Source organism: Brassica napus, chromosome C1 (assembly GCF_020379485.1).
Source record: "Brassica napus cultivar Da-Ae chromosome C1, Da-Ae, whole genome shotgun sequence".
Classification (NCBI taxonomy): domain Eukaryota; kingdom Viridiplantae; phylum Streptophyta; class Magnoliopsida; order Brassicales; family Brassicaceae; genus Brassica; species Brassica napus.
Window position 1 is genome coordinate 18,732,161 of NC_063444.1, and position 25,071 is coordinate 18,757,231.

General features: G+C 38.3%; 1 protein-coding gene and 1 long non-coding RNA gene across 5 annotated transcripts; one reads left to right on the forward strand and one right to left on the reverse strand.

The window, feature by feature from the left end:
* Positions 1–707: 707 nt before the first annotated feature.
* Positions 708–5,744, reverse strand: LOC106377120 (protein SUPPRESSOR OF npr1-1, CONSTITUTIVE 1). Of its 2 annotated transcripts, XM_013817291.3 has the most exons (6): positions 5,338–5,744; positions 4,229–5,257; positions 3,814–4,125; positions 3,213–3,695; positions 1,232–2,389; positions 708–1,139 (listed from the first exon to the last, which is right to left on the reverse strand). In XM_013817291.3, exons 1-6 carry the CDS (start codon positions 5,431–5,433, stop codon positions 834–836), a joined length of 3,384 nt encoding a protein of 1,127 aa, XP_013672745.1. In that variant the 5' UTR covers positions 5,434–5,744; the 3' UTR covers positions 708–833. The 2 variants fall into 2 exon arrangements, with proteins under 2 accessions (XP_013672745.1, XP_048602076.1); XM_048746119.1 differs by having other exon boundaries at positions 4,229–5,743.
* A 189-nt stretch (positions 5,745–5,933) lies between these two features.
* LOC106374953 lies at positions 5,934–7,894 on the forward strand. 3 transcript variants are annotated; one of them, XR_001275153.3, is made up of 5 exons: positions 5,945–6,375; positions 6,455–6,496; positions 6,577–6,740; positions 6,835–7,120; positions 7,297–7,894. It is a non-coding gene; the product is annotated as an uncharacterized LOC106374953 (long non-coding RNA). The 3 variants fall into 3 exon arrangements; XR_002654854.2 differs by having other exon boundaries at positions 5,934–6,375; positions 6,577–6,745; positions 6,835–7,894; XR_001275152.3 differs by having other exon boundaries at positions 5,946–6,375; positions 6,835–7,894.
* The last annotated feature ends 17,177 nt before the right edge of the window (positions 7,895–25,071 follow it).

The following is a 25,071-nucleotide window of genomic DNA, read 5'->3' on the forward strand; positions in this document are numbered from 1 at the left end:
TCGTATTCGCAAACAGACATGGAGTTGAGATTTGATCTCTTTCCTTAACTCAAAATATTCGCTCCGTTAGTGAGACGGGACTGTACGAATATAGAGTCCCAGGATACAACCATGGCAGACGAATCACGCCTCACTCGTGATCGCCCTATCGAACTTTCAACTCTAAGTAACACTCTCGAGACTTACGCTGAGGGATTTGGTGATTTTTTGTTGCGTAAAAACTTAAAGAGAAATGAAGGAGGCGACGAGTTTATAAAGAGGAGACGACGAGCCACTTTCCGTAACTGATGCAGCACGTGCGCACGTTAGCGGAAATCTCGCGAGGATCCCGGAGGCGAGGCGTTACGAAACTTCCTCCGCAAGATCTTTTCTTGTTTATACTTATCGTCAAGAAGAGAGACAGCGTGTTGTTTTTAAACGAACTACGTGTCGTTTAAAATAAAATGCATGTCATTTTTTCGGGAATTAAATGGCAAAACGTTGAGCTTAACTTGGTCCAAAAAGAATATTCTTATTGGAGACCCGAACCCGAGCCCAAACCGAGGCGAGCCGAGCCGAGCCAGACGGCGGCGCACGCATGGGGAGCCTTCCTCTCTCTCCAAACTGTTTAACACATGATATCAAGTGACCATATATAAATAGCTATATTCCTCTCCCTTTGTTTTCGTTATTAATGTTTTTTTGGCTTTTAAACACACGGGCCCAAGTCATTTGTTTTCACAATTTTCATTAAAGCCTAATTGCTATTAATGGATCCAACAACATTTGAGTGACTGAAGCAAACTCCAGAATTCATCAAAACTTATTTTCTGCGATGGGAAGAAATATTTCATCTAAGTAAAAAAGTCTATAAGCTGTGGAGAAAATGAAGGATCCTCGTTGGATAGACCTCTGTCTTGTTGCTCGATTATCATCGGTTCAAAATGCAAAGATTCTCTGCGAAGACACGGGTCAAAAGAAGCTGCTCCATCATCATGGAAGTTCCTTGAAGGCGAGGACACTTTGCTTCCAGAAGATACCTCACCATATGCTCCAGCCAGCCCCAAGGAAAGCTCCAAATTCTGAGCCAGTAGTCTGGAATTCACAACAGTTTGGATATAAAGAGAGTTGGAATGTTCTTGAGATGTTGGAACTGTCATCTGCATCATAACAAATCAAGTGAAGATTTTATTTTATAGTTGAATGTAGCAAAAGAAATAGATCATGAAGTTTTCAGTTCAATAAAGCTTACCCGCATCTTCTTCTTGCTTCTATTACTCTCTTCATCACTTTCTTCATCATTCTCTTCAGCACTTTTTTCGTCACTGTCTTGGTAGTCTATTTCTGAGATATGAATGATTCGTGCACCGCATCCTTTTATCCTTACCAGGGTACAATTTTCTGTGTGGCTAAAGCTGCTGCAGGAACACTCCCCAAAATATTCATCATAATTGGCGTTGTAAAACTCAAGCAGTAGAACGTTGTTGTTGTTCAATTCAGATGCCGGGTTATCCACTTCTTTTATTCGTAAATCAAAGCCAATCAAAACCAGATGATCCATCTCGTACGACGCCACTTTAATTCCAAAACGAATCACACCTTTTTCGCCTCGAAAGCACCAACGAACTCCAAAGTCTCCGTTGGGGTGACTTGAAGGTCCAACCACGATGCAAGTTTTAACTATCATATATTCTTGAGAAAGAGAGCTCTCAGACAAAAGGATACTTAGGGACCGACCACAAGCTCGATGTGTGAAATACATAGGCACTTCTCCGCCTGGTATAACGGCACCGTTTGAGTGTGACTGTATTATGAGTTCCTGTGCATCTCTATCCAGATTGAAGCAATTATAGAACCCGAGAGGAGTCAGACCTAGAAGATAAGATTTAATGCCGATTCTAGCAGCAACGGAAGCCTTGTGGGGCCCTGGTAACTGATCACACATTGTTGTGATTCCTCCACAGTCTGAAAAATCTGCCTCGAGATATTTCAGTTTAAAAATATTTAGGGAGACGTTTTTTAACTTCTTGCATCGAGACATCCTTAGTTTTCTGAGATGTGACATCTTCTCAATCCAGGAAGGAATTTCTTCAATCCCGGTGTCATCTAGATAGAGATATTCAATGTTGGTTGAAATCTGCGGAAAATTTCTCAACTTTGAGCATCCACTGAGATCGAGCTCTTGAAGATTTCTCAAGTTGACGTCGGTTGGTAGGACCTCAAGCATTGTACATCCGTCCATGTTCAAGCTCACCAGTCTGTTGAGATTCCTAAATGAAGAAGGAAGCATCACCAAACTTTTGCAATTTTTGAGTTTCAAAAACTCAAGTTGGGTGGCCATTGAAAGATCTGGAATTTCAACCAGGCTTTCACATCCTGACAAATCCATCATCCAGAGACTTTGAAGCGACTGAAAATTAAATAATAAATATATTATGCCTTCAATACAGAAAGGTATTTTGCCATTTATAACAAAGAAGAAAAAAAACAACAGAATGACATGATAAGCAACTGAAGCCAGAAACTCGTTCTTGCCTCTTAGAGCATGGTTAAGATGGAATTCTTAGTTTAATATAAAATACAGTATCTTAACTTTTAACTAAAAAACTAAGAGACGCCTCTTAAGAGATCTAAGAAATGTCTCTTAGTTTTTCAGTTAAAATCTAAGAAACCGTATCTTATATTACGCTAAAAAACTCACGCTAAAAAACCTGCATTAATCATGTTCTTAAGGGCATTTCCAATTCTTTACATCAATATTTTTTTCCTTCAAAATGATAAATTTAAATTGAGTTTGATTTTTGCTCTCAAAAGAGAATATTCTAAGTATATTCCTTTATTCATACTTATTATTGAATTTTAATAATGCTTTTATTTTAAAGCTTACAAATTTTACCCAATAATAATTTTACTTTAACAAAATATTTATTATATACATAGGTTTAGTTTTTAAAGAATATCCAATGATTTATATGAATTTATAGTTTGTATTAATGAAAAAAAAAAATTTGTCAAAGTATAAAACAAATATATTTAACTTTTTATATAAACAAAATTATTCAAAAGTTTAAAGATCAATTTGTAAATAAAAAAATCCAACATCAAAATGAGGTAGTGAACATTTTCCCCTCAAATTTGATGTGTTTCATTGGAGAGAATTTTTCTTCAAATGTACTGTTAGAGATGATCTAATCACAAAGATATATTATATAAATAAATTGTGATTAATTTACCTTGATTCTTTCCCATAACTTCTGAAGTCTGCCGCCTCTCATTTCAAAGCTATGGAGATATTCTGGGTCGAAGTGAGGAGGCATACAACTCAATGGAGCACCATCCCAGTTGAGTATCCTAAGTTGACAGATGTTCTCAATCCATGAACTATCTTCATCTCCTTTTAGTGCAGTTTCATTTAGGTAAAGCTCTGAAATTTTCCTTGTTATCCGAGGAAACGTACTCAACTGTGAGCATCTTCCGAGATTGAGGATTGTAAGATATTTCAAGTTGACATCAGCTGGCAGAATCTTAAGCCCTGAGCATCCCCACATGTTTAACACCCACAGTTTATTGAGATTCCGAATTGAGGAAGGAAGTGTCACCAAAGATGTGCATTCCTCAAGATTTAATTCCTCGAGATTTATGGCTTTTGAAAGATCTGGAATCTCTTTCAAATCTGCAGAACAACTCATATTCATCTTCTTGAGGCTTCCAAGAAGCTGAAAAAATGAAAGGGGAAACCAATACAAATGTTTTGTGAAACATATTTACAACTTTTCTAACCATATAAAAATATTCATTACATATAAATGCAAAATTACAAGTTAAAAGTAGTACCTGAGTTCCTTCCCACAGCTTCTCAAGCTGACTATTCATCATTCTGAGTTCAACGAGGCCCTCCGCCTTAAAACAAAAAGGCATACACTTGGATGGATATTCATCCCAATGTAGCAATCTGAGTTTACGAGGAAAATGAACAATGCCTCGAGGTAAATACAGTTTACCTTTACCAGTCCCTCTTAACCACCCGTTTTTGTAAAAATTTAGAAATTTGAGATTACGCATTCCTCGAAATGCATTTTCATCTATAAACAAAGGCTCGCTGATTTCTGACATGTTCAAATACATGGCTAGAACACTCTCTGTACCCTGAAAAAAGAACATTATCTTAGCAATCACAATATTGATCAAATACCAAATGACAATCAAATATAGAGCCAGTCATGCATAAAAAGCATATGTGAATACTCACAATATTATCGGTAAGTACATCACATATATCCTCAGCTTCCCTCAAGAACCGACGTTTTCCAGGGTTGTTGATGGACTCTGCACGATCAATTTCTGTACCTAACTTCTGTAACAAACTATGCATTTCAATCTTGTCTGATGGTGTTATATGTATGAGGGACTTGTCAGCCAGTACTCTAAGCCCAATTCTGACACTGTCTCCAAGCAAGTATTTTATGTGATTGACTTCGTGACCACTGAATAAGCATGCAATATAAAGAAACAACTCTTGATCTTTGCTATCTAACCCATCATAGCTAACTCTTAGTGTTTTCTCGATTTTCCCGTCCAAACTATTTCGGAGTCTAGGTAACATATCCACCCACTCCTCCTTCGTCATCCCTTTCAAAGACGAACCCAAGACATTTAGACCTAAAGGAAGATAACCTGAAAGATTGGCAACTTCAACTGCAAGTTCAGAAAAACCGTAAGGCGGATAGTTTTCCCCAAACGCAGATCGACAGAACATCTGCATAGCAAGATTGTACGATGGGAAATCCACCTCATAAATAAGCTCAATCTTTTGAGACTTAAGAAGTTTCCTATCTTGAGTTATAACAATAATTCTGCTACCCGATCCAACCAATCTAGTTTGCCCCACCAATGTATTTATTACTTCAAGATCATCCATATCATCAACGATGATAAGAACTTTCTTTCGGTTTAGAATTTGTTTTGCTACACCTAAGTGGGATATCTTTATGCCCTTTTGACATGAAATTTCCGACAGAAGTCGTTCATCCAAATACAACTTCATGCTATAGTCATCCCACTGTTTTATACTCTTGTAAGAGACAAAAGCATGGTGGTGGAATAGGCTAGAGAGTTGACTAAAAAGAGCTCTTCCTATGGTACTCTTACCTATCCCTGAAGGCCCCACAATCCCTACCATTTTAATCCCCACAAAGTCACTAAAATCATCTGATGGTTTCATAAGTTTATTGAACACATCATTAGCTATATGTTCAGTCATTTTTGCTTCGCACCAACCCTAAAAATTAATGGTATAATGTCACTAACAGACAATCAAAATCTATGTAAATCAATTGATAAAAGAAAAAAAAAACGTACACCGTTGTTTATCATCATCAGTTTTGCCCTTACAGGTTTTCTCAAACCTCGCCCCGAAATCTCCGGTCTGTTTTCTAACCTCAGAAGGATCGACATGGTAAAAGATCGGTATCACCATCTGATCCAGATCCGTATAGCACTTGTGGATCTCCACCAGTTCATTCAAGCACCAGGTCGAAGAGGCATAGTTCTTAGAGAACACAACGATCGAGATCCTTGATTCTCTAACCGCCGATGAAAGCTCTGGTCCGATCGGGCGGCTTCTGTCGATGCCATGATCTATGAATGTAGTGATCAGTTTGCGATTGAGCTTCTCGAGAAGATGGCTGAGGAATGAGTTGCGGACATCTTCTCCAGGGAAGCTCGGGAAAACATGGTATCTCCAGTTGCCAGGAGTAGAAGCCATGGAAAATAATAGACAAGACTCTTGTCGTGAATATGGTAAGTATCTTTTTTTTTTTTTGATCAAAAAAAGTTGAGTTTAGTCTCTTCTCATGCATCCACATCATCTGGAAGAGAGAGGCAAACGATGACACGTGGCGATTTCTTTTTAAACTCTTTAAAACAGCTTTCCCGTGTTCTCGCCGAAATCAAATGAGACTAAGTTATGGGCTTTTTATTTTAGTTGATCCTTAATTATATGATGAGGCTGACCCAGTATTGTGTAGGGTTTTAGCAAGACGATGTCGCATCCGGTGAAGAAGACGCCGTAACCATTTGTGTACCTATGGAATCCGATCAAAATCTCTGTAACGGATGAGTTTCTGCTTAACTCCTCCATCAATTGACTCATTAAACTGCATTCAACTTCCTTCCCCTCCGCTCATTATTTGAGCCTCATCATCGTCAAAGGTAACGGCTACAACCTCGAGCTATAAATGAGTATTTTCGATGCACTGTATACCTCCACCGCTCAGATATCTGCAAGATTCAACTCTGTCAAGCATCACCTCAAATTATGTCGACTTCATATGTTCTTTTCGCCGATTTGAAAGCTGCGAGATGCTTAAACACCACTGATATCCATCTGCTGAGAAGGTAACCCCTTCGGCTTGATTCGTTACTTATGACTATTGCATACATATCTCAGAAACCTGACTGTCTGAACTTATTTTAGAAAGCCGGTGAGCTGATAGGCGTTGAACTCATCGATTTGAAGGTACGTTGGTTTTTAATTTCTTTGCTTTCATTTATCAACTTTTCAATTTGATGTTATCTTATTTCACTTCCCCTTATCAGTCTTCGCTAATCCAGACATCAATATGTGTTCACCGGCTCAACACTTCCCGACATCATCTCAGTGAAGGTTTTGTGTACTAGCTCAGTGGTTTCGATGTCATACAGACTCCCCTGTCTCCATTCGATTCAATGATGGTACTTCGTTTGCAGCAAAAGCTGAATCGGTTAAGTATATCCCCAGTGAGCTTGAATTTATTATCAATTATTGTATAGACAGTCCATTGATTAATTTGGTCTCTCAATTTTGTCTTAATCCAGAACTGCAAAGAAGGGAGTTTTGTTCAGCATTGGAGTGAGTTGTTATTTACTACATCTGGTCTTTACTGATAGAGTAGAGATTCACAATATCGTCAATCTAAGGAACGATGTAGAGAGGCTTCTTGAATGTTATAACGATGTATTGAGACGAAAACATCAAGAGATTATTAAGATATGCTGCAATATAGAGAAATTATTAGAATTTCAGGTTGAAGCAGAACTTCAAACTGAGTTTGAGCTTCTTCAGATTGGAAAAAAACAGGAGGGTAACTATTCCAAGCTCAAGGTAAACTACTTGACTTTAAAGTCCTTGATATTCAAGCGGTCAAAGATTTGGATTCTTTGTCTCAACTCCAACGCCCTAGGCTCCCACATAACATTAATCTTTATTGTCTTTTCTAATGGAACTGTTTTTTTCTGAAACGGTTTATATGTTAATTTTCAATTCCTTACAATTTGCAGGAATTTTAAAAGAAATGTCACGTTTTCGGCAAGGAAATATCATTCTGAGATTAACGTTTGTAAATGATTTACAGCTACATTTTACATATAATCCACAAATATTTAAGTTAAAGCACAAATAAAAATTCATAAATACAAGATAATTCATTTATGATTTTTTCTCATGTCTAATCAAACAAAGACCAAATAAGATAAAAGATAAAATAAGAATTGGCTTTCATGATTTTTTTCTTTCTCGGTCATTAAGTTCATAAAATTAACAAAAACTGATAGATAACCACATCCAATAATTAATTCGTAATCAAAATATATTCTTAAAATTCAAATTCAGTTATAGCTTCTAAAACATGAGTTATCAATCAAATAATTCAAATCTCTTGCCAATATTTCAGAAAGAAAAAACAAGTATTGACATTAAAATACAAATAAAATGTATCAAATAAAATACAAAAAAAAGACAGAAATAACAAATAATAATTAAAAGAGTGTCATAAAATAAACATTTTTATGAATTCAACAACTATAATGCTTATATCCATCACAATGATCTAGACAGTTTAGATCAAACTCATGTTTCAAAAAAAAAAAAAGCAAAAATTTTAACAATAAGAATTAACAACCTTTAACAAAAAGGACTAAAATCCAATCCATAATAATAAACCTTAAAGTAAACATTCACAGATACAAAAAGTGGAGATGAAAGATGTATATTTCTTATGGGATTTTAATTGTAAGATGAAATATATTTACACATATGCCAAATAACAAAACTGAAGGTTTATTCAGTCATAAACACCGGCGATTTCTAAAATATCTTTTTGGTAAATGCACAAAATTATAATTAAGCATAAACTTTTTAAAATAATATGCATAAATGTATATGTATATGGAAATTAGTTAAGAAATATACTATTTGGAAAATATTATGTATGCTTAGCTAAACAGATAATCTCTAATAAGAATAACAAAACATAAGTAGTAAAGTTATTATCATTTTAAATTGAGAGTAAACAAAATATTTTTAATATGTTTTTAAAGATATTTTTATATTGCTTACTTACTTACTCCAGAGAGAGTTCAACATTAGAAAAATATACCAGAAAACTAGGATGAAAATAAAACAAAAAGAAAGCGAACTATTGTTTGAGGTGCATAAAAAAAAATCACTCTACAAGATTAGAGTAATCATGCTACCATGTTACTTAAAAAATTACGAATACAAAAAAATTACCTTCAACAACATCAAAACATATGTGGCACAAGCTACTACCACAAGCACATAAAAACTGTTTTTATGATTTAAGCAAAAGATCTATGGAATAAAAAAATTTTGAACTCATTAGAGAATAAAACATACGAACCCGGCGCGTAGCACCGAAATACCACTAAATTGTTTATATAGTGGAGAAAGGAAGCAACGAGTTAATTATTGCTCGAACAACTTTTTCAGAGCTATAGTTCCAAAAAAAAACATTTTCAGAGCTGATTTATCCGTCATTTGAAAGACAAAGTGATATTTAAATATTCATTCCAACAACAACTGCGTAAGTGGTCACTCTTCACTTCCTCTCTAAACACTCCAAATTCTCTCTGGTTCTTCCAAAAGAAATTTCGTTTCCGGTTGCGGGCGTCCGTCTCGCCATCTCCTTTTTGTTTTTTGTTCTGTTCTTGCACAGTATTCTCGAGATCTTAGATGTATGGCTATATTAATATAATGTATAACAAAAATGAAAGGGTCCAAAAATGTTTGTAAGGAGGATGAGTGCGTTTCTCCCGGCCACGATTCTCGAGAAAAGTCTTTAACCAACGGGTCACTAACTCCCCCCGCTTGGCAAACCGAATTTTCTCCTGTTTTGGAAAAGATACAGTAAAAAGTTCACGTTTTTTGAATTCACTACCCATTTTGGGAATTATCTTCTGGATAATACAAGTTCCTGAGCGCTTAACCCCCGGGTTCTTCCCCCGACCTGGGTCGGAGGGACCGCTGCTCCGCCGCTGCCACGCCGCTGCTCAACCGGAACACCAGAATGAAGCTCACTACCCGAAGAACCAAACACCAACCAGAAGCCTTTCGAAGAATTTGCAACTTCTGATTCGTTCTGCTCCTTGTGAGAGTAACCACTTCATCTACTTAACACAGCAACAAGTCTCTGAATCGTTCTGCTCCTTGTGAGAACTTCCACTTCCACTACTTAACAACAACAAGTCTCATTCCTGCATAACAACCATGAGTCATCGATATTCAAGAGAAGAAAAGAAGAAATGGATTCCTGCTAGGAGTCAAACAAACCGCAAGCCCCCTGTTCAAATCCCAGAAATTGATACAGCTGCTCTGATTGAGGAAAACAAATTTACCCTTATTGGGAGAGTCACAAACCCTGCAACACAGAACACAAAGGCCCTTGTGGACTTCTTTCTCCAGCACTAGAATGTTTCTGGACGCTTCACTGGAAGAGATCTAGGCCCACTACTCTTCCAGTTCCGTTTTGAAAACGAAAGAGACCTACTCACCATTCTCAACAAGGCACCTTTCCACTTCAAAAGATGGATGATTATTGTGCAACGATGGGAACCAGTAGTTTCTGAAAAGTTCCCGTCTCTCTTGCCTTTCTGGATCCAAATCAATTGAGTTCCCCTCCATTACTGGGAAGATAAAGCTCTTCGAGCCATTGGAAAAGAGCTGGGCACTGTGGAAGACTGTATACCTACGCAAGCCCGAGTTCGAGTACTCATCAACGGCCTCAACCCATTGGAGATGACTAGAGACATCTCCCTACCCTCTGGAGAGATAATAGAGGTGGAGTTTAGCTACGACAACCTGCGAAAACATTGCTTCAGATGCCACTCACTTTCCCATGAGAAAGATGATTGTCCCTCACTGGAGAACTCTAGGGAACGAGACAGAAGCCCTAACAGGATAGGTATTTCCCAAAGGAATACTATGGCTCGTCTGGATGATAACATGAGGAGATATGAAGAAAGGAAAAAATTTAAAGGGCACCAGGTCCAACATAAGAGAGAAGCCCCTCCCTCGTACACAAGAAGAGACTATTATGAGGATCGTAGAACAGACTCAAGGTACAACTCTCGACAGCATCAAAGCTATGCACCAGTGACCAGTGAATACCGGAGAGGTCGTGAAGACTATAACCCAGGAAGATCTTTCTCACGAGAATCTGGTGCCAGAGTGGGAGTAAAAAATAACCCCCACATATCTGACTCCCCAAGCAAAATGACAGAGCATGACAGAGACAGAGATAGAAGTGGTCAAATAACAGAGAAGAGACGAGCACCTAGTCATGACTCAGCATCCAAAATACAACTTCCGGCTCTACAAGACCCTACTCCACACTCAACAGATTTAAGAAGGGCCCTGTCACGTAGAGAGGATGGAGAAGCTTCAGGAGACCATGTGTCTTCAGGACACCGCCCCATTAAAGAAAGACTGATGCTACCTGATATCCCTCACTCCACAGACTTAAGACGATCTTTATCGCTGAGAGATGATGGAAATGAGATGGGAGGCCAGACATCTGCGAATAGACCCCCAGTTAAACAAAGGTTATCATTGCCCTCCAATGGGAAATCTAGACTTGCGCAGCAAGGGACCTCTACAGGCTCTAGTCTCTTTCAGGATATCGATATTCATTATCTGGAGGAAATCATGGAACCACCACGACTCGATACCAGTCGACCCTCAGGCTCCCGTCCTCCAGGAGCCCTCCACTCACCCCCGCAAAAAAACTCTCCGATAAGAACTCTTAGTGAAGATAGGAGACATGTCTCTCTACGCTTAGGGCCGCCACATGTGCCTAACCAGATGGACTCCTCTATGCAAGCCAGACTATCTGAAAGACCTGGAATAATCACTAGAAGCGTGGCCAAGAAGAAGGATGGGAAAATGCCACAAAAAAGAAATATAACACCAGCCCGCTAAAAGGAATTAGCATAAAGAAGAGAAGGGTCTTTAAAACCCAAAACTCCCCAAGAAGGAGGACACAGTCTGGAAACACAGCAGCACCATCTCAGCGTCAAGGCACCTGGAAGACCACCATCGTCCCTTCAATAGCAAAGAAGCAGAAGGATTTTCGGGTAAACCCAAGCGCTCTTCCTTAGCGCTACTTAGCTGGAACTGCCAAGGACTTGGGAGCACCTTGACAGGCCAGCGAATGCAGGAATTCAAAAGGCGAATTTCCCCAGAAATTATTTTCCTTCAAGAAACGATGAATCAAGATGAAGTGGTGCTCCGACTATTCCACAAAACGGAATATACAAGCCATTTCACAGTACCCCCAAGTGGGACAGGAGGGGGACTATCCTTGTCTTGGAAGCCTGAGGTTTAGGTGGTTATCCTCTCTTTTTCTTCAAATTTTATTGATACATCTATATCCATGTTCCAGAGATCTATGATGGTTACATTTATCTATGGATCACCCCGACAAGAAAACAGAGCACAGTTCTGGAACGAACTGACAGAACTAGGCTTAGGGCGCGATGAGGAAGCTTGGCTCGTAGTGGGAGACTTTAATGATTTGCTGGACAACTCAGAAAAAATAGGAGGACCTTTGAGATGGGAAGGCTCCTACCTGGCGTTCAGTATCTCAGACGGGGTTATGGGATCTCTAGCACTCGGGTAACTCGCTATCTTGGAGAGGCAACCGATATAGTCACTTCATTCAGTCCCGTTTGGACATAGCCATGATCAACTGTAGATGGGCTGAGGACTACCCTTCTGGGTGCTACGAATACTTGAGATTTGAAGGATCGGACCATAGGCCGGTCCTTGTACATCTCAGTAAAAGTCCTCCTAAGAAACGTGGACTCTTCCGTTTCGACAGACGATTAAAAAATAAGCCTGAGATACAAGATTTAGTTGAGAAACATTGGACTTCAATGTCATATGAGTCGGTCCTAGTGAAGATATGTAAGATCAGGCGAAAGATCATGGAATGGTCTACGCTAGAAAACAAGAACAGCAAAGAGCTCATCTTGGAAACATATACAAAGCTGGAAGAGGCGCTTTCAAGCACTAACCCCGAACCGATAGTAATTGATACACTATCGCAGAAACTGGAAAAGGCATATTTGGAGGAAGAACAATACTGGAAACAAAGAAGCAGGATTCAATGGCTACACAGTGGAGACCGTAATTCCGCCTTTTTTCATGCTGTTACCCGTGAGAGAAGAACCATAAATAAGTTTTCTGTGATAGAAAACTCATTGGGTCAATCGGTATTTGAAGAAGAACAAATAGTTCAGACCATTTCAGACTACTACACTGAACTATTCTCGTCGCAGCAAACACCCTCGCTCCATGTGGTCGATGAAGTCTTGTCCCCTCTCATCACACCTGAGATGAATGAGGCTTTGGTCAAGATACCGGATAAGCTGGAAATCAAACAGGCGGTCTTCTCTATCAACCCGGATAAAGCGCCAGGGCCGGGCGGGTTCTCCGCGAGCTTTTCCCAGAGCTTTTGGGACATTATGGGAGATGATATAACAGAGGAAGTCGGCTCCTTCTTCACGACGAACACCCTTGATGCTCACTTCAATGAGACCCATGTTAGGTTAATTCCAAAAACCAGAGGAGCAAAGACAGTCGCTGACTACAGGCCAATCGCCTTGTGTAGCACACACTACAAGATCATAGCCAAAGTACTCACCTCACGATTACAACCTGTGCTTCAAGCCATCATTTCCAAGAACCAATCTGCTTTTGTTAAGGGAAGAGCAATATCTGATGACGTACTCATTACCCATGAAGTCCTCCATTATCTCCAAACCTCTAGAGCTAGCGTACAAAGCTCGATGGCGGTGAAAACCGACAGGAGTAAAGCGTACGACAGAATTGAATGGAACTTCTTGGAAAGAGTCTTAGAAAAGTTGAGTTTTCACCCAAACTGGGTAGTGTGGATAATGGAATGCATCCGCTCAGTGTCTTACTCCTTTCTCATAAATGGAGCAGCTTAGGGAAGGGTAATCCCCACAAGGGGTATAAGACAAGGAGATCCCCTCTCACCCTATATCTTCATTCTTTGTACGGAAGTCCTCTCGAAACTCTGCGATAAGTCCTTGCAAGACGGGAAAATGGCGGGAGTCAAAGTGGCACGAGGCTGCCCTCCAATTAACCACTTGCTTTTTACGGACGACACAATGTTTTTCACCAAAACAAATGTGTCTAGCTGTCAGGCGTTAAAACGCATCTTAACCGTGTTTGAAGGGGCATCCGGCCAGTGCATCAACCTAGGGAAGTCGGCAATTACCTTTTCATCAAAGACACCTAGCAAAGTGAAGACTAGAATAAAAGCTTTCTTTAACATCCATAATGAGGGAGGCGTTGGCAAATATTTAGGGCTCCCCGAGCACTTTGGGAGGAAAAAAAGGGACATTTTTGCTAACCTCATTGATAGGATCTGACAACGATCAATTGGCTGGACCACAAGATATCTATCAAAGGCGGGAAAGCAAGTGCTACTACAAGCAGTGTTAGCGGCTTTACCAACGTACACGATGTCCTGTTTTAAGCTACCTCTCTCGATATGCAAGCAGATTCAGAGTGTCTTAACGCGCTTTTGGTGGGACGTAAAACCAACGGTTCGCAAACTCTGTTGGGTCTCGTGGAATAGACTTACGCGGCCAAAAGGGGCTGGAGGTTTGGGTTTCAGAGAAATCGAACAATTCAACGACGCTCTCTTGGCAAAACTTGCTTGGAGGCTTTTGAAGGAAACCCACTCTCTCCTAGCACAGACGCTGCTTGGTAAATACTGCTTAAAATCCTCTTTCTTGGATTGCACGGCACCCGCCTCAGCTTCTCATGGCTGGAGAGGGATACTTGCGGGAAGAGAGGTTCTCCGTCATGGTCTGGGTTGGGTTGTGGGAAATGGGAAGGATATCTCTGTCTGGTCAGAGCCTTGGCTAAGTCTTGAGAGGCCAACGGCTCCTGTAGGACCGCCTACCCAAGCAAATTTCAACCTATGCGTAGCGAACCTACTACTGCCCTCCTCCACAGAATGGAACATTCAAATGATCAGAGACCATCTGCCTCAGTATGAGGAGGTTATTAAGTCCATTATTCCTAGCGACTGCAACATGAATGATGAGTTGGTGTGGCTGAAGGATAAATCTGGGAAATACACTACAAAATCAGGGCACGCATTAGCAAAGATCAACTCTAAGGCTGACTCCTCTGATCATTTTGACTGGAAGAAGCGGATATGGTCCCTCAACACCTCCCCGAAGCTCAAGCATCTACTCTGGAAGGCAAACGCTGGAGCGCTACTCGTTGGAGCCGCATTACAAAGCAGGGGAATTGATATTGATGATAAGTGCAAACGTTGTGGAGCAGTTGAAACAGAGATACATGTCTTGCTCCACTGCCCTTTTACTACCCAAGTGTGGAACAAACTCCCCTGCCTCCATGCCCCATCATCACTCCAGCAACCTCCCATGTCGGTACCGGATCTTCTTGACAGTTGCAGCAGAGTAATAACCTTGCCTCCGACAGGTTTGGGATCAACTCCGATCTCGCCATGGGTCTTGTGGACCCTTTGGACTAATAGGAATAAGTTACTCTTTGAAAATAAAGAGTACACTGTTGAGGAATCAGTTCTGAAAATCCTCAAAGACTCTAAAGCTTGGAGAGAGGATCAGGAGTCGGAAAAATGTACTTCGTTGCCACAGAATGTGGATCTCTCTAGCTATGTGTCTAACCCCCATGTACCCCAACTCCCTCTTGTAGCAGGATCCTTGTGGAGTGTCTACTCTGATGCTGCTTGGGACCCTAGAACCGGAAACTGCGGTATGGGCTGGCACTTCAGCGACAGCATGGCTTCACCAGCAGGAAGCAACTCCTCAAAACGCCACTCAGTCCCCTCAGCCCTTGTAGCAGAGGCAATGGCGTTAAAGACCGCAATCTCCGAAGCGGTCAACCGTGGCATTGATTCTCTTAGAGTGTTCTCTGATTCCAAAAGCCTCATCTCACTTCTTGTCACCAAGAAAAACCATACTTGGATTCAAGGAACACTCTTCGATATTCACTATCTATCTAGTTCTTTTAGTAACATATCTTTCCATTTCATCCCGCGTGTGGGAAATACTCTAGCTGATACTCTTGCGAAATCAGCGCTGCTATCCTTAATCAACTCTCCGTATGTGGATGAGTAAAATACTCTTTATGTTTCTTCTTTAGCTAATCAATATGGTTTTCGATCAAAAAAAAAAACAAAAATGAAAGGGTCCAACAATCTTTCGTGAGCAAATTTTTTAAAACTCGTTCTCTTTTAATAGTATAGATTTTGTACCAAGAAAAGTTAGAATATGGGGCACTAAAAACCATAAAACTGTTATGAAAAGAATCAGAATTTTATTGTATCGCAAAAATTTAAATAAGGGCAAAACTGTATACCCATAGAAAGAAATAGCACTGATATAGAGAGAGAGAGTTTATTATAGAGGGAGAAGAGAAGTGTGTAGTGCGAGTTATAAATGATCGAAATCGATCATTTATATAGAAGTTAAAAAGTAGGATTCACTGTGCAAATAGTGCAGCGGGCCCCACATCTTTTATATTTTCAACATAAACGTCTGCTTTCATAACACTCTCCCTTGGGGACCGGTGTCACTATCCATTCTCGCTTAACGTCTTTGTTGTCTCGTTAAAAACCTTTCCAGGAAAACCCAATGGGAAAAACCATAGTAAGGTAAAAAGAGTACAACTACGTAAGCTCCCCCTCGAATGAGCAGTCATAGATCCTTCTGATGACGCATTCCAATGTTATGGAAATGTTTTCTGAATACCGAAGTTGGAAGTGATTTTGTGAAGAGGTCAGCTGCATTGTCACATGATCGGACATATCTCACTTCAATCTCTTTCTTCTTCTCGAGCTCTTGAGTGTATGAGTAAAACTTCGGAGGTATATGTTTGGTTCTATCGCTTTTGATATATCCCTCCTTTGTTTGAGCAACATATGCTGCATTATCTTCATATAGAATAGTTGGCTCCGTATTTTCGTCAATCCCGCTGCTTGAACCGATGTGTCGGCTTATTGATCTTAGCCATACACATTCTCTACTTGCTTCATGGAGTGCAATGATCTCAGCATGATTTGAAGAAGTAGCCACGGGCGTTTTTTTTTCCAGAGAACGCCAAGATATAGCAGTGCCTCCGATCGTGAAAACGTATCCTGTTTGTGATCGGGCTTTGTGTGGATCTGAAAGATATCCTGCATCTGCAAAACCAACCATTTGACCTTCTGAACTTTTAGGATAAAACAACCCTAAATCAATGGTCCCTTAGAGGTAACGAAAAACATGTTTAATCTCATTCCAATGTCTTCGAGTTGGAGATGAGCTGAATCTTGCCAAAAGATTTACAGCAAATGATATATCAGACCGTGTACAATTTGCAAGGTACATCAGCGCTCCAATTGCACTTAGGTATGGTATTTCCTGACCAAGTATCTCTTCTTTCTCCTCAGGTGGTAGAAATGGATCACTTTCAATATTAAGTGACCTAACGACCATTGGGGTGCTAAGAGGAGTTGCTTTATCCATGTTAAAGCGTTTCAATACTCGTTTGGTATATGTAGACTGATGTACAAATATACCCTTTTGAGAATGCTCAATTTGTAACCCTAGACAATATTTTGTCTGTCCGAGATCTTTCATCTCAAATTCTCCTTTTAAATAATTTGATGCCCTTTTTATTTCTTCTTGTGTTCCAATAATGTTAAGATCAACAACGTACACCGCGATTATCACAAATCCGGATGTTGTTTTCTTTATGAAAACACAAGGGCATATAGGATCATTCGTGTATCATTCTTTTGTTAAGTGTTCACTGAGACGATTATACCACATTCGTCCATATTGCTTTAAGCCATATAATGATCTTTGCAATTTTATTGCACATAACTCTTTAGGTTTGGAACTTAATGTTTCTGGCATTTTAAATCCATCTGGGATTCTCATATAGATATCAGTATCTAATGATCCATATAAATATGCCGTAACGACATCCATGAGACGCATTTCTAAATTTTCATTGGCCGCTAGGCTCATCAGGAATCTAAATGTGATTGCGTCCATAACAGGAGAATAAGTTTCCTCATAATCAATTTCTGGCCTTTGAGAGAAACCTTGGGCTACGAAATGAGCTTTGTATTTTGTAATCTCATTTTTCTCATTTCTTTTTCGGACAAACACCCATTTGTACCCAACAGTTTTTACATCTTTGGGTGTGAGCACAATAGGTCCGAATACATTTCGTTTGTTAAGCGAATCTAATTCGACTTGAATTGCATCTTTCCATTTTATCCAGTCATGTCTTTTTTGACATTCATATACAGACTTTGGTTCTGGATCTTCGTTTTCTTCATTTATTTCCTTTACTAAACGGTATGAGAAAACGTCATCAATATCATCCATCTCATTTCGTTTCCATATCTTTCCATTATGGATGTAATTGATAGAAATCTCGTGATTCCTTCAGATTCATGATGCTCTATATTGTCGTTAGATTCACAATTCGCTTCCTCCAAAATATTTTCCGCTATTTTGGGAGTATCATGCCTTTCAGCTTCTTTTCGCTTTCTAGGATATTTGTTCTTTGAACCAATTGGTCTACCGCGTTTCAAACGTGTTCCTGATTCACGTGTATCAACTGCTGTTCCACCGTTTTGTGGTATTTCAATACGAGCAGGAGTATTTGCAGCGGGTATATGTGATTTGGTTACCGTTTTAGTATCAGCAAATGTATCAGATAACTGATTTGCTATATTTTGTAAATGCATGATACGTCGAACTTCTAGTTCTGACTGTTTCGTAGGAGGATCAAGGTGTAATAACGATGGTACACTCCATTTGATTTCTTTTCCTATTTTCTTATTGTCTCCCCTTAGAGTTGGGAATTCTTTCTCATTGAAATGATAATCGGCAAATCGTGCCGTAAACACATCACCAGTTTGTGGTTCTAGGTATCTTATTATTGATGGAGAATCATAGCCAATATATATTCCCAACCGTCTTTGTGGTCCCATCTTTGTACGTTGCGGTGCTGATATTGGAATATAAACCGCACAACCAAAGGATTTTAGATGAGAGATATTTGGTTCTTTTCCAAATGCTAACTGTAATGGGGAATATCTATGGTATGAACTTGGTCTTATCCGAATTAGTGCTTATGCATGCAAAATAGCATGTCCCCATACAGAGGTTGAAAGTTTTGATATCATGATCAATGGCCTTGAAATTAGTTGCAGCCGTTTAATTAATGATTATGCCAAACCATTTTGTGTATGAACATGAGCAACATAATGCTCTACTTCAACCCCTGATACCATACAATAATCATTAAAAGCTTGGGATGTGAATTCACCAGCGTTATCTAATCTAACTCTTTTAATTGGATAATCTGAGAACTGTGCTCTTAATTTGATTATCTGAGTTAGAAATCTCGCAAATGCCATATTTCGAGATGATAACAAACAAACATGTGACCATCTACTCGATGCATCAATTAATACCATAAAGTAGTAGAATGGTCCACACTGTGGATATATTGGTCCACAAATATCACCTTGGATTCTTTCCAAAAACTTTGGTGATTCTTTGTCAATTTTGGTTGGTGATGGTCTTATGATTAATTTCCCAAGAGCACACGCATCACATGTCATTTTATTACTTTGGTATATATCTTGGGTTTTTATTGAATGACCATGTGAGCTTTCAATGATTTTTCGCATCATTGTAGTGCATGGGTGACCAAGACGATCATGCCATAATGTAACATCTTCTGGATTTCTTTTGATCACAAGATGTGATTCTATAGCATCAATATAAGTGTGATGCAATCCAGAAGGAAGTTCTGGAAATTTTTCCAGTACAAGGCCTTTGCCTGATTTTTCAGAAGTTATATACAAATACTTCTTTCCATTCTCAGTTGCAGACTGAGTGTCATACCCTTGACGGTATATATCTTTGAAACTCAACAAATTTCTCTTAGAATTTGGAGAATATAAGGCATTATCTTTGAAAAACTTTGTTCCATTAGGCAACATAAAGTCTGCCTTGCCAATTCCTTCGATCAGGTCTGTAGAACCTGATATTGTATTTACAGTCATTTTTACTGACTTTAAAGTAGAGAAATATCTCTTATCTTTCAGTATAGTGTGCGATGTGCCACTATCTGGTATGCAAACTTCTCTACCAATTTGCTTAGTTGTTGTTCCACTTGCTTTCTTATCCATTTATAATATTTTATGGTATCAGTGGGCATTATTAAGCTTGATCAGTACAAGCACTTCAATTATTTTGATGAGTGGCCTCGTCGAAATCTCCCATAAAGTCAGAGGATTCGAGGTATGTCGATGTTGTACCCACAAGGTGTTCATTGAGATTTACTTCCTTTGCCTTGTCTTTAATAGATTCATGGTACAATTGGCTATATGCCGAGGAGTTCGACACACTTGAGACCAGTGTCCCTTCGATCCACATCTGTAACAGACGTTCTCATTTTTATGAGTAGGTTTTTCTTGGATTTCTTTCCCTCTTACCCGATCAGATCGATTCCATGTGTTGGATCCCCTTCCTCTTGGGTTGGTACTCCTTTCATGGTTGTGGTTAAATCGATAACCACGACCACGACCAAAACCACGATTGTGACCACGGCCACGACCACGCCCACGATAGGAATAATTTCCTTTTTCTGGATTTTTTATATCCGTTGCATTTACCTCAGGAAATGCTTTGGTTCCCGTGGGTCGGGCATTGTAGTTTTTAATGAGGAATTCATTATTTCTCTCCGCTATTATAAGCGCCACAGCGAGTTCAGAGAACCTCGTATACCCACAATTTCTATATTGTTCTTATAGAACATAATGTTTTTTTTGGAACGTTTGGTAAGTTTTCTCGAGCATTTCTGCTTCCGACACAGGCTTACCGCAATAATCTAATTGCGCCGCTATCCTCAATATAGCGGAATTGTACGTTTCCACTTTTTCAAAATCTTGAAATCGTAGATTTTTCCACTCATCGAGTGCATGGGGGAGAGTAATTTTCTTTTGGTTATCAAACCTCTCCTTCAGAGCTTTCCAAAGATCTAAGGGATCTTTGGTTCTCGCATAATTATGCGTAAGATTTTCATCTAGATGCCTTTTTAGAAATATCACGGCCTTAGCCTTTTCATGAGAGGTTGATATATTGCCTTCTTTTATTGTTTCGAGTATTTTCTCAGAATCTAGATAAAGCTCCATGTTTATAACCCATGCCGTGTAGTTTGCCCCAGTTACTTCCAAGGCCGGAAACTGAAGTTTCTCGATTTTTGCCATTTTTATTTCTAAAGCACATAAATAAAAATTATTAGAATATTATTAACATTAAAATGAACCGTTTACATTAATCATGCAAGCAATTACAAGGAGAAACAATGTAAAGAAAAGAAAACCGATATTCATCTTAAATTCTCCCTGAGCAAATTCTCCAACGAATAAACCGTAAATAGAAACACAAATAAAAATTGCACATAAAATCAAAAATGCGCGAATCATCTTTCTTCGGAGGAGAGCGATTTGAAATTTTTTGAGAGAAGATGAAATGTTTTGGATGAGGAAATGGAGTGAAAATGAGTTGTATTTATAGATGAAAATCACTGTTTATGACCGTTGGATAAAGGGAAAATTTTGGAAAATTTTTCTTTGTGACCGTTGGGGTTAAATCGAGTGCACCAAAAATCAGTATGAAAATATCATATTAAACAGTCAATCAAATCTATAAAATTTCATAAAAATTAATAAAAATAAAAAAAAATTATGGCAATGGAATATTTATGTTATGACAACAAATCATGCGACGGCTCAGCCGGTCAATGCAAAGTAATAAATAAATTATACGGCGGCTCGGCCAACCAATTAATAATAAACAGAATATAAGGTGGCTCGGCCGACCAATAAATAATAAACAGAATATAAGGTGGCTCGGCCGACCAATAAATTAATTAAATTACTAATAAATAATATTGGCGGTATTCCGGCCATTATAACATGATATAAATAATAGTAGAGGCGGTATACCGACCATTATAGCAGGGTATAAATGATATAAATAAATTTTACCAAATTAGAGAACGATCGTGCTGATAACGTGTTATGAAAAGAATCAGAATTTTATTGTATCGCATGAATTTAAATAAGGGTGAAACTTTATACCCGTAGAAAGAAATAACACTGATATAGAGAGAAAGAGAGTTTATTATAGAGGGAGAAGAGAAGTGTTTAGTGCGAGTTATAAACGATCGAATATAGAAGTTAAAAAGTAGGATTTACTGTGCAAATAGTGCAGCGGGTTCCATATCTTTTATATTTTCAACATAAACGGATGTTTTCATAACAAAAACAAAGTATTCTCAGCACATTTTAAGTAATTAAAAAAGAAAGAGTAATGAGTACATAAAAACAATGCTGAAGGCAAGCTCGAACAAAAGCAATATGTGGCTTCGAGAAAGAAATTCCTCTTTAAAACCGTTTTTTTTGTAACTTTTAAAACCGCTTTTGTTATGAAAAATGCAGACATTCCGTGACACTCCAAGGTAAACTCTGGATGTAACTCCACAAACTAATTCTGCACACAAGGCAAGGAACCAGAGACGGCTTAGGTAGGAGGGGGGAGAATGCGACCGATCCAGGGTCCAAGGGTCCAATTTTTTTTTAACAATTATTTAAATTTTTTATTAAACTAAATTTTGATATATATATTTTATGAAAAAAGAAAATTTTCATTATAAAATAATATAATAGCTTAAATAATTATATTAAAAAAATAAATTTTAACTCATTAGAAAAATATTTGTTTGCCAAAAGACCATTTTTCCCAAGAGGCCCTAAATTCTTTTGAGCCGGCCTTGCAAGGAAAACAAAAGAAGAAAACCGCATACTTACTTCTGATGTTAACGAAGAGGTGTTTATTGACAAACCGAGCAGTTCTGGACCTTCATGACCATCATACGCATTACACACCAACGAAAGTAGCTCGAGGACCAGAATCAGACATGCTAACGGTCCAGATTCAAGATTGCTATGATCTTTAAAAAGATTGTTAGCTTGAATGACAGTGATAGATCAAAGATATCTCTTCTTATAAACTGAAAGTACTCAAGTTTACAACCACATGAACCTCGAATCTCAGGAATATCAGCAAGAAGATCTCATCACAATCTTCAACAAGCTTATCGCGCTCGTTCTCACAATTACAAAATGCATAAGAAGGTATAGTGTAACAATACTGTTTATATATACATATATTTGAGCGGATATCTGTTTTTTAGTACTTGTGATTTAATCTGCTTTAATGGATAATGGATATTAGTAATTGTTTTATTCTGTAGAATTATGAATATCCAATTTTGGATTGACTCTAAACGTAACGAATCAATTAAGATTTATGGATATTTTGCTCACCCCTGTGATGCAAGTGAATGAATTTGGGGACAAGAAACATGACACATAGAAAACTTCATGATCAATACCAACTTTTGAAGAATCAAGGACCAAAAGAGGGTTGGATAACAGAAGTTAAATACAATTATGTTGCTAGTATCTTTGAATGATTCATTGATATATGAATGGATCGTTCGAGACAGTAGAGCCACTTATCGTTTGCTGGGATCACGCAACTTGGTCGAGTGATAACAAATAGCATAAGTTTGTATGGGATACTATACAAATAACCAGTGTCGGCCATGGACCCAAGAAGAGGAAGCACGCACTACAAGAATTCATTGAAATAGCTATGGACTAGCGAAAGAATTTCCGTAGCCAAATATATTAGCTACAGAAATGGCGAAAGATGGCGACGAAACACATAATTTTGTTTTTGTATCTAAATTTGTAGCTAAATTGTAGCAATCCGTAGCTATATGGCTAAGGATCGTTTCGTAGATATTCTGTAGCTAATTAGCGATGTATTAGTTAGAAATAAGTTGTTGCGAGAAAAAAACTAAAAAATCTAAACTAATACACACAACCTTAAATATATCATTTAAACCTAAATCATAAACACAAAACTCAAACCCCAAACTCAAATACAAAAGTACTATAATATAACTAAAAACTAAGATCTACTCTTTATGAAAACTAATAAATGTATTAATCTATTTTCGAATATTAATCTATTTTTTCGAATATTAATCTCAAACCTTAGGCTTCCAAATCTCAAACCTTAATTATAAAGTTTAACCCTTATAAACTTTATATAGAGAAGTTAACTCTAGTCATTTTAATTATAAATCCAACTATTTATTTTTGAAAACCTTAACCATAAACTTTAATCTTAAACCCCATTTTAATCATAAATTTATTTCATGATTGGAGGTTATTCCGCTCTTGTCCATCTCTTTGATAGTAATCAATAAACATCATTAGCCAGAAAAATATTAGCAATCCCCCCCCCCTCCCCCCCAAACCCTATGTATACCCTAAACTCCAAACCCAATTCTCAAAACCCAAAACCATATTCCCAAAATTCCAAAACTTAATTGTATCATAAATTTAACCCCGACTTAGAATTTTTAGTTATTGTAATTAAATAATAACTATAATACCATAATATAACCTTTGTTTCTTTTTTATCTTTGGATTGGTTTTCATATAAAGTGTTTATGCCTAGTTAAAAGAAGCACCGACACATGCTTTTTACCAACGAGCCACTTCAACACACGAAATAACAATTGTATTTATATACAAATATTTAAATCAACCATATATGTATAATATTGAAATAAGAAAGATAGATTGGTATTGGCTAAAGTAAGAAGACGAGGATAACCTAGGGTTAAATCTCAACCATTGATAAAGTTTGATCTAATGGATAAAATGCTTTGTTTTTTAATATATTTTTTCTTCTTTTTTTCCGTTCTCTCCTATTTCTTCAGATCTATCGATCTCTTATTTTTCATCTCTTTTGTTTCTCTATCTCTTATTTCTTCTCCAGATTTGTTAATCTCTTCATCTATTCTATCTCCTATGCGATCTCCATCACCTTCTTATGCTCCCGTTGTGTAAGGCGTGGTCTTCTGTCCGGTCATCTCCTTGGTCGTCTCCTCCTCTCCAGTGGTAGCCTAGGCTCATCTCCGGTTGTCTCTTTAGCGGTCACAGTCCAGTCTCCTCTCTGCTCATCCACAGTTCAATTTTCTCTCTGATCTTCCATCGTCATGGCTCCTCTCCACTCCTCTTCAGTCCATGCTCCTCTCTGGTTTGAAGTGGAAGCTATGTCAGATCCATCTCAGCATCTCCACACAAACATTTTCAACTTTTGTTGTCTTTAATTTCACCTCTTAGTATTAGATTTTTTTCTCGTGTATAAAAAGTTTGACATCAACATTTTTGTTACGTTTGTGAATTTTAGATTTTTTCTTATAATAATACTATAATCTCTTTAAACAATATGGTCTTATTTTTGTATTGTTAACAATATTCAGGCGTTATCAATTATTTTGCCATGACATTGCCAAAATCTTTGTCTGTTTCTCTATGTTGGAATCCAACATTTATAATCAAATCTGTAGTTATATATCTGCTACAACTTGCTACGGATAGATTGTAGTTAAATATTGTAGCTATTAGATATGAAAATCCTTTGCCAAAAACGTCGCCAATAAGCAACGGACAATTCGGTGGCCATGCTGTTGCTATTGGCTACGACCATTTTTGTCGCGAATCCGTTGCAAGCTAGCTACGAATCGGCGAGGACTCGCATTTAGCGTCGACGCTGACGCCACCGCTTTCA

Coding starts and splice junctions, on each gene's coding strand:
- LOC106377120 (XM_013817291.3), bottom strand. CDS start 5,433: ATGTCGATCCTTCTGAGGTTAGAAAACAGACCGGAGATTTCGGGGCGA. Junction 5,258..5,337: donor TGATGATGATAAACAACGGT/GTACGTTTTTTT, acceptor ATTAATTTTTAG/GGTTGGTGCGAAGCAAAAAT. Junction 4,126..4,228: donor ATGTACTTACCGATAATATT/GTGAGTATTCAC, acceptor TTCTTTTTTCAG/GGTACAGAGAGTGTTCTAGC.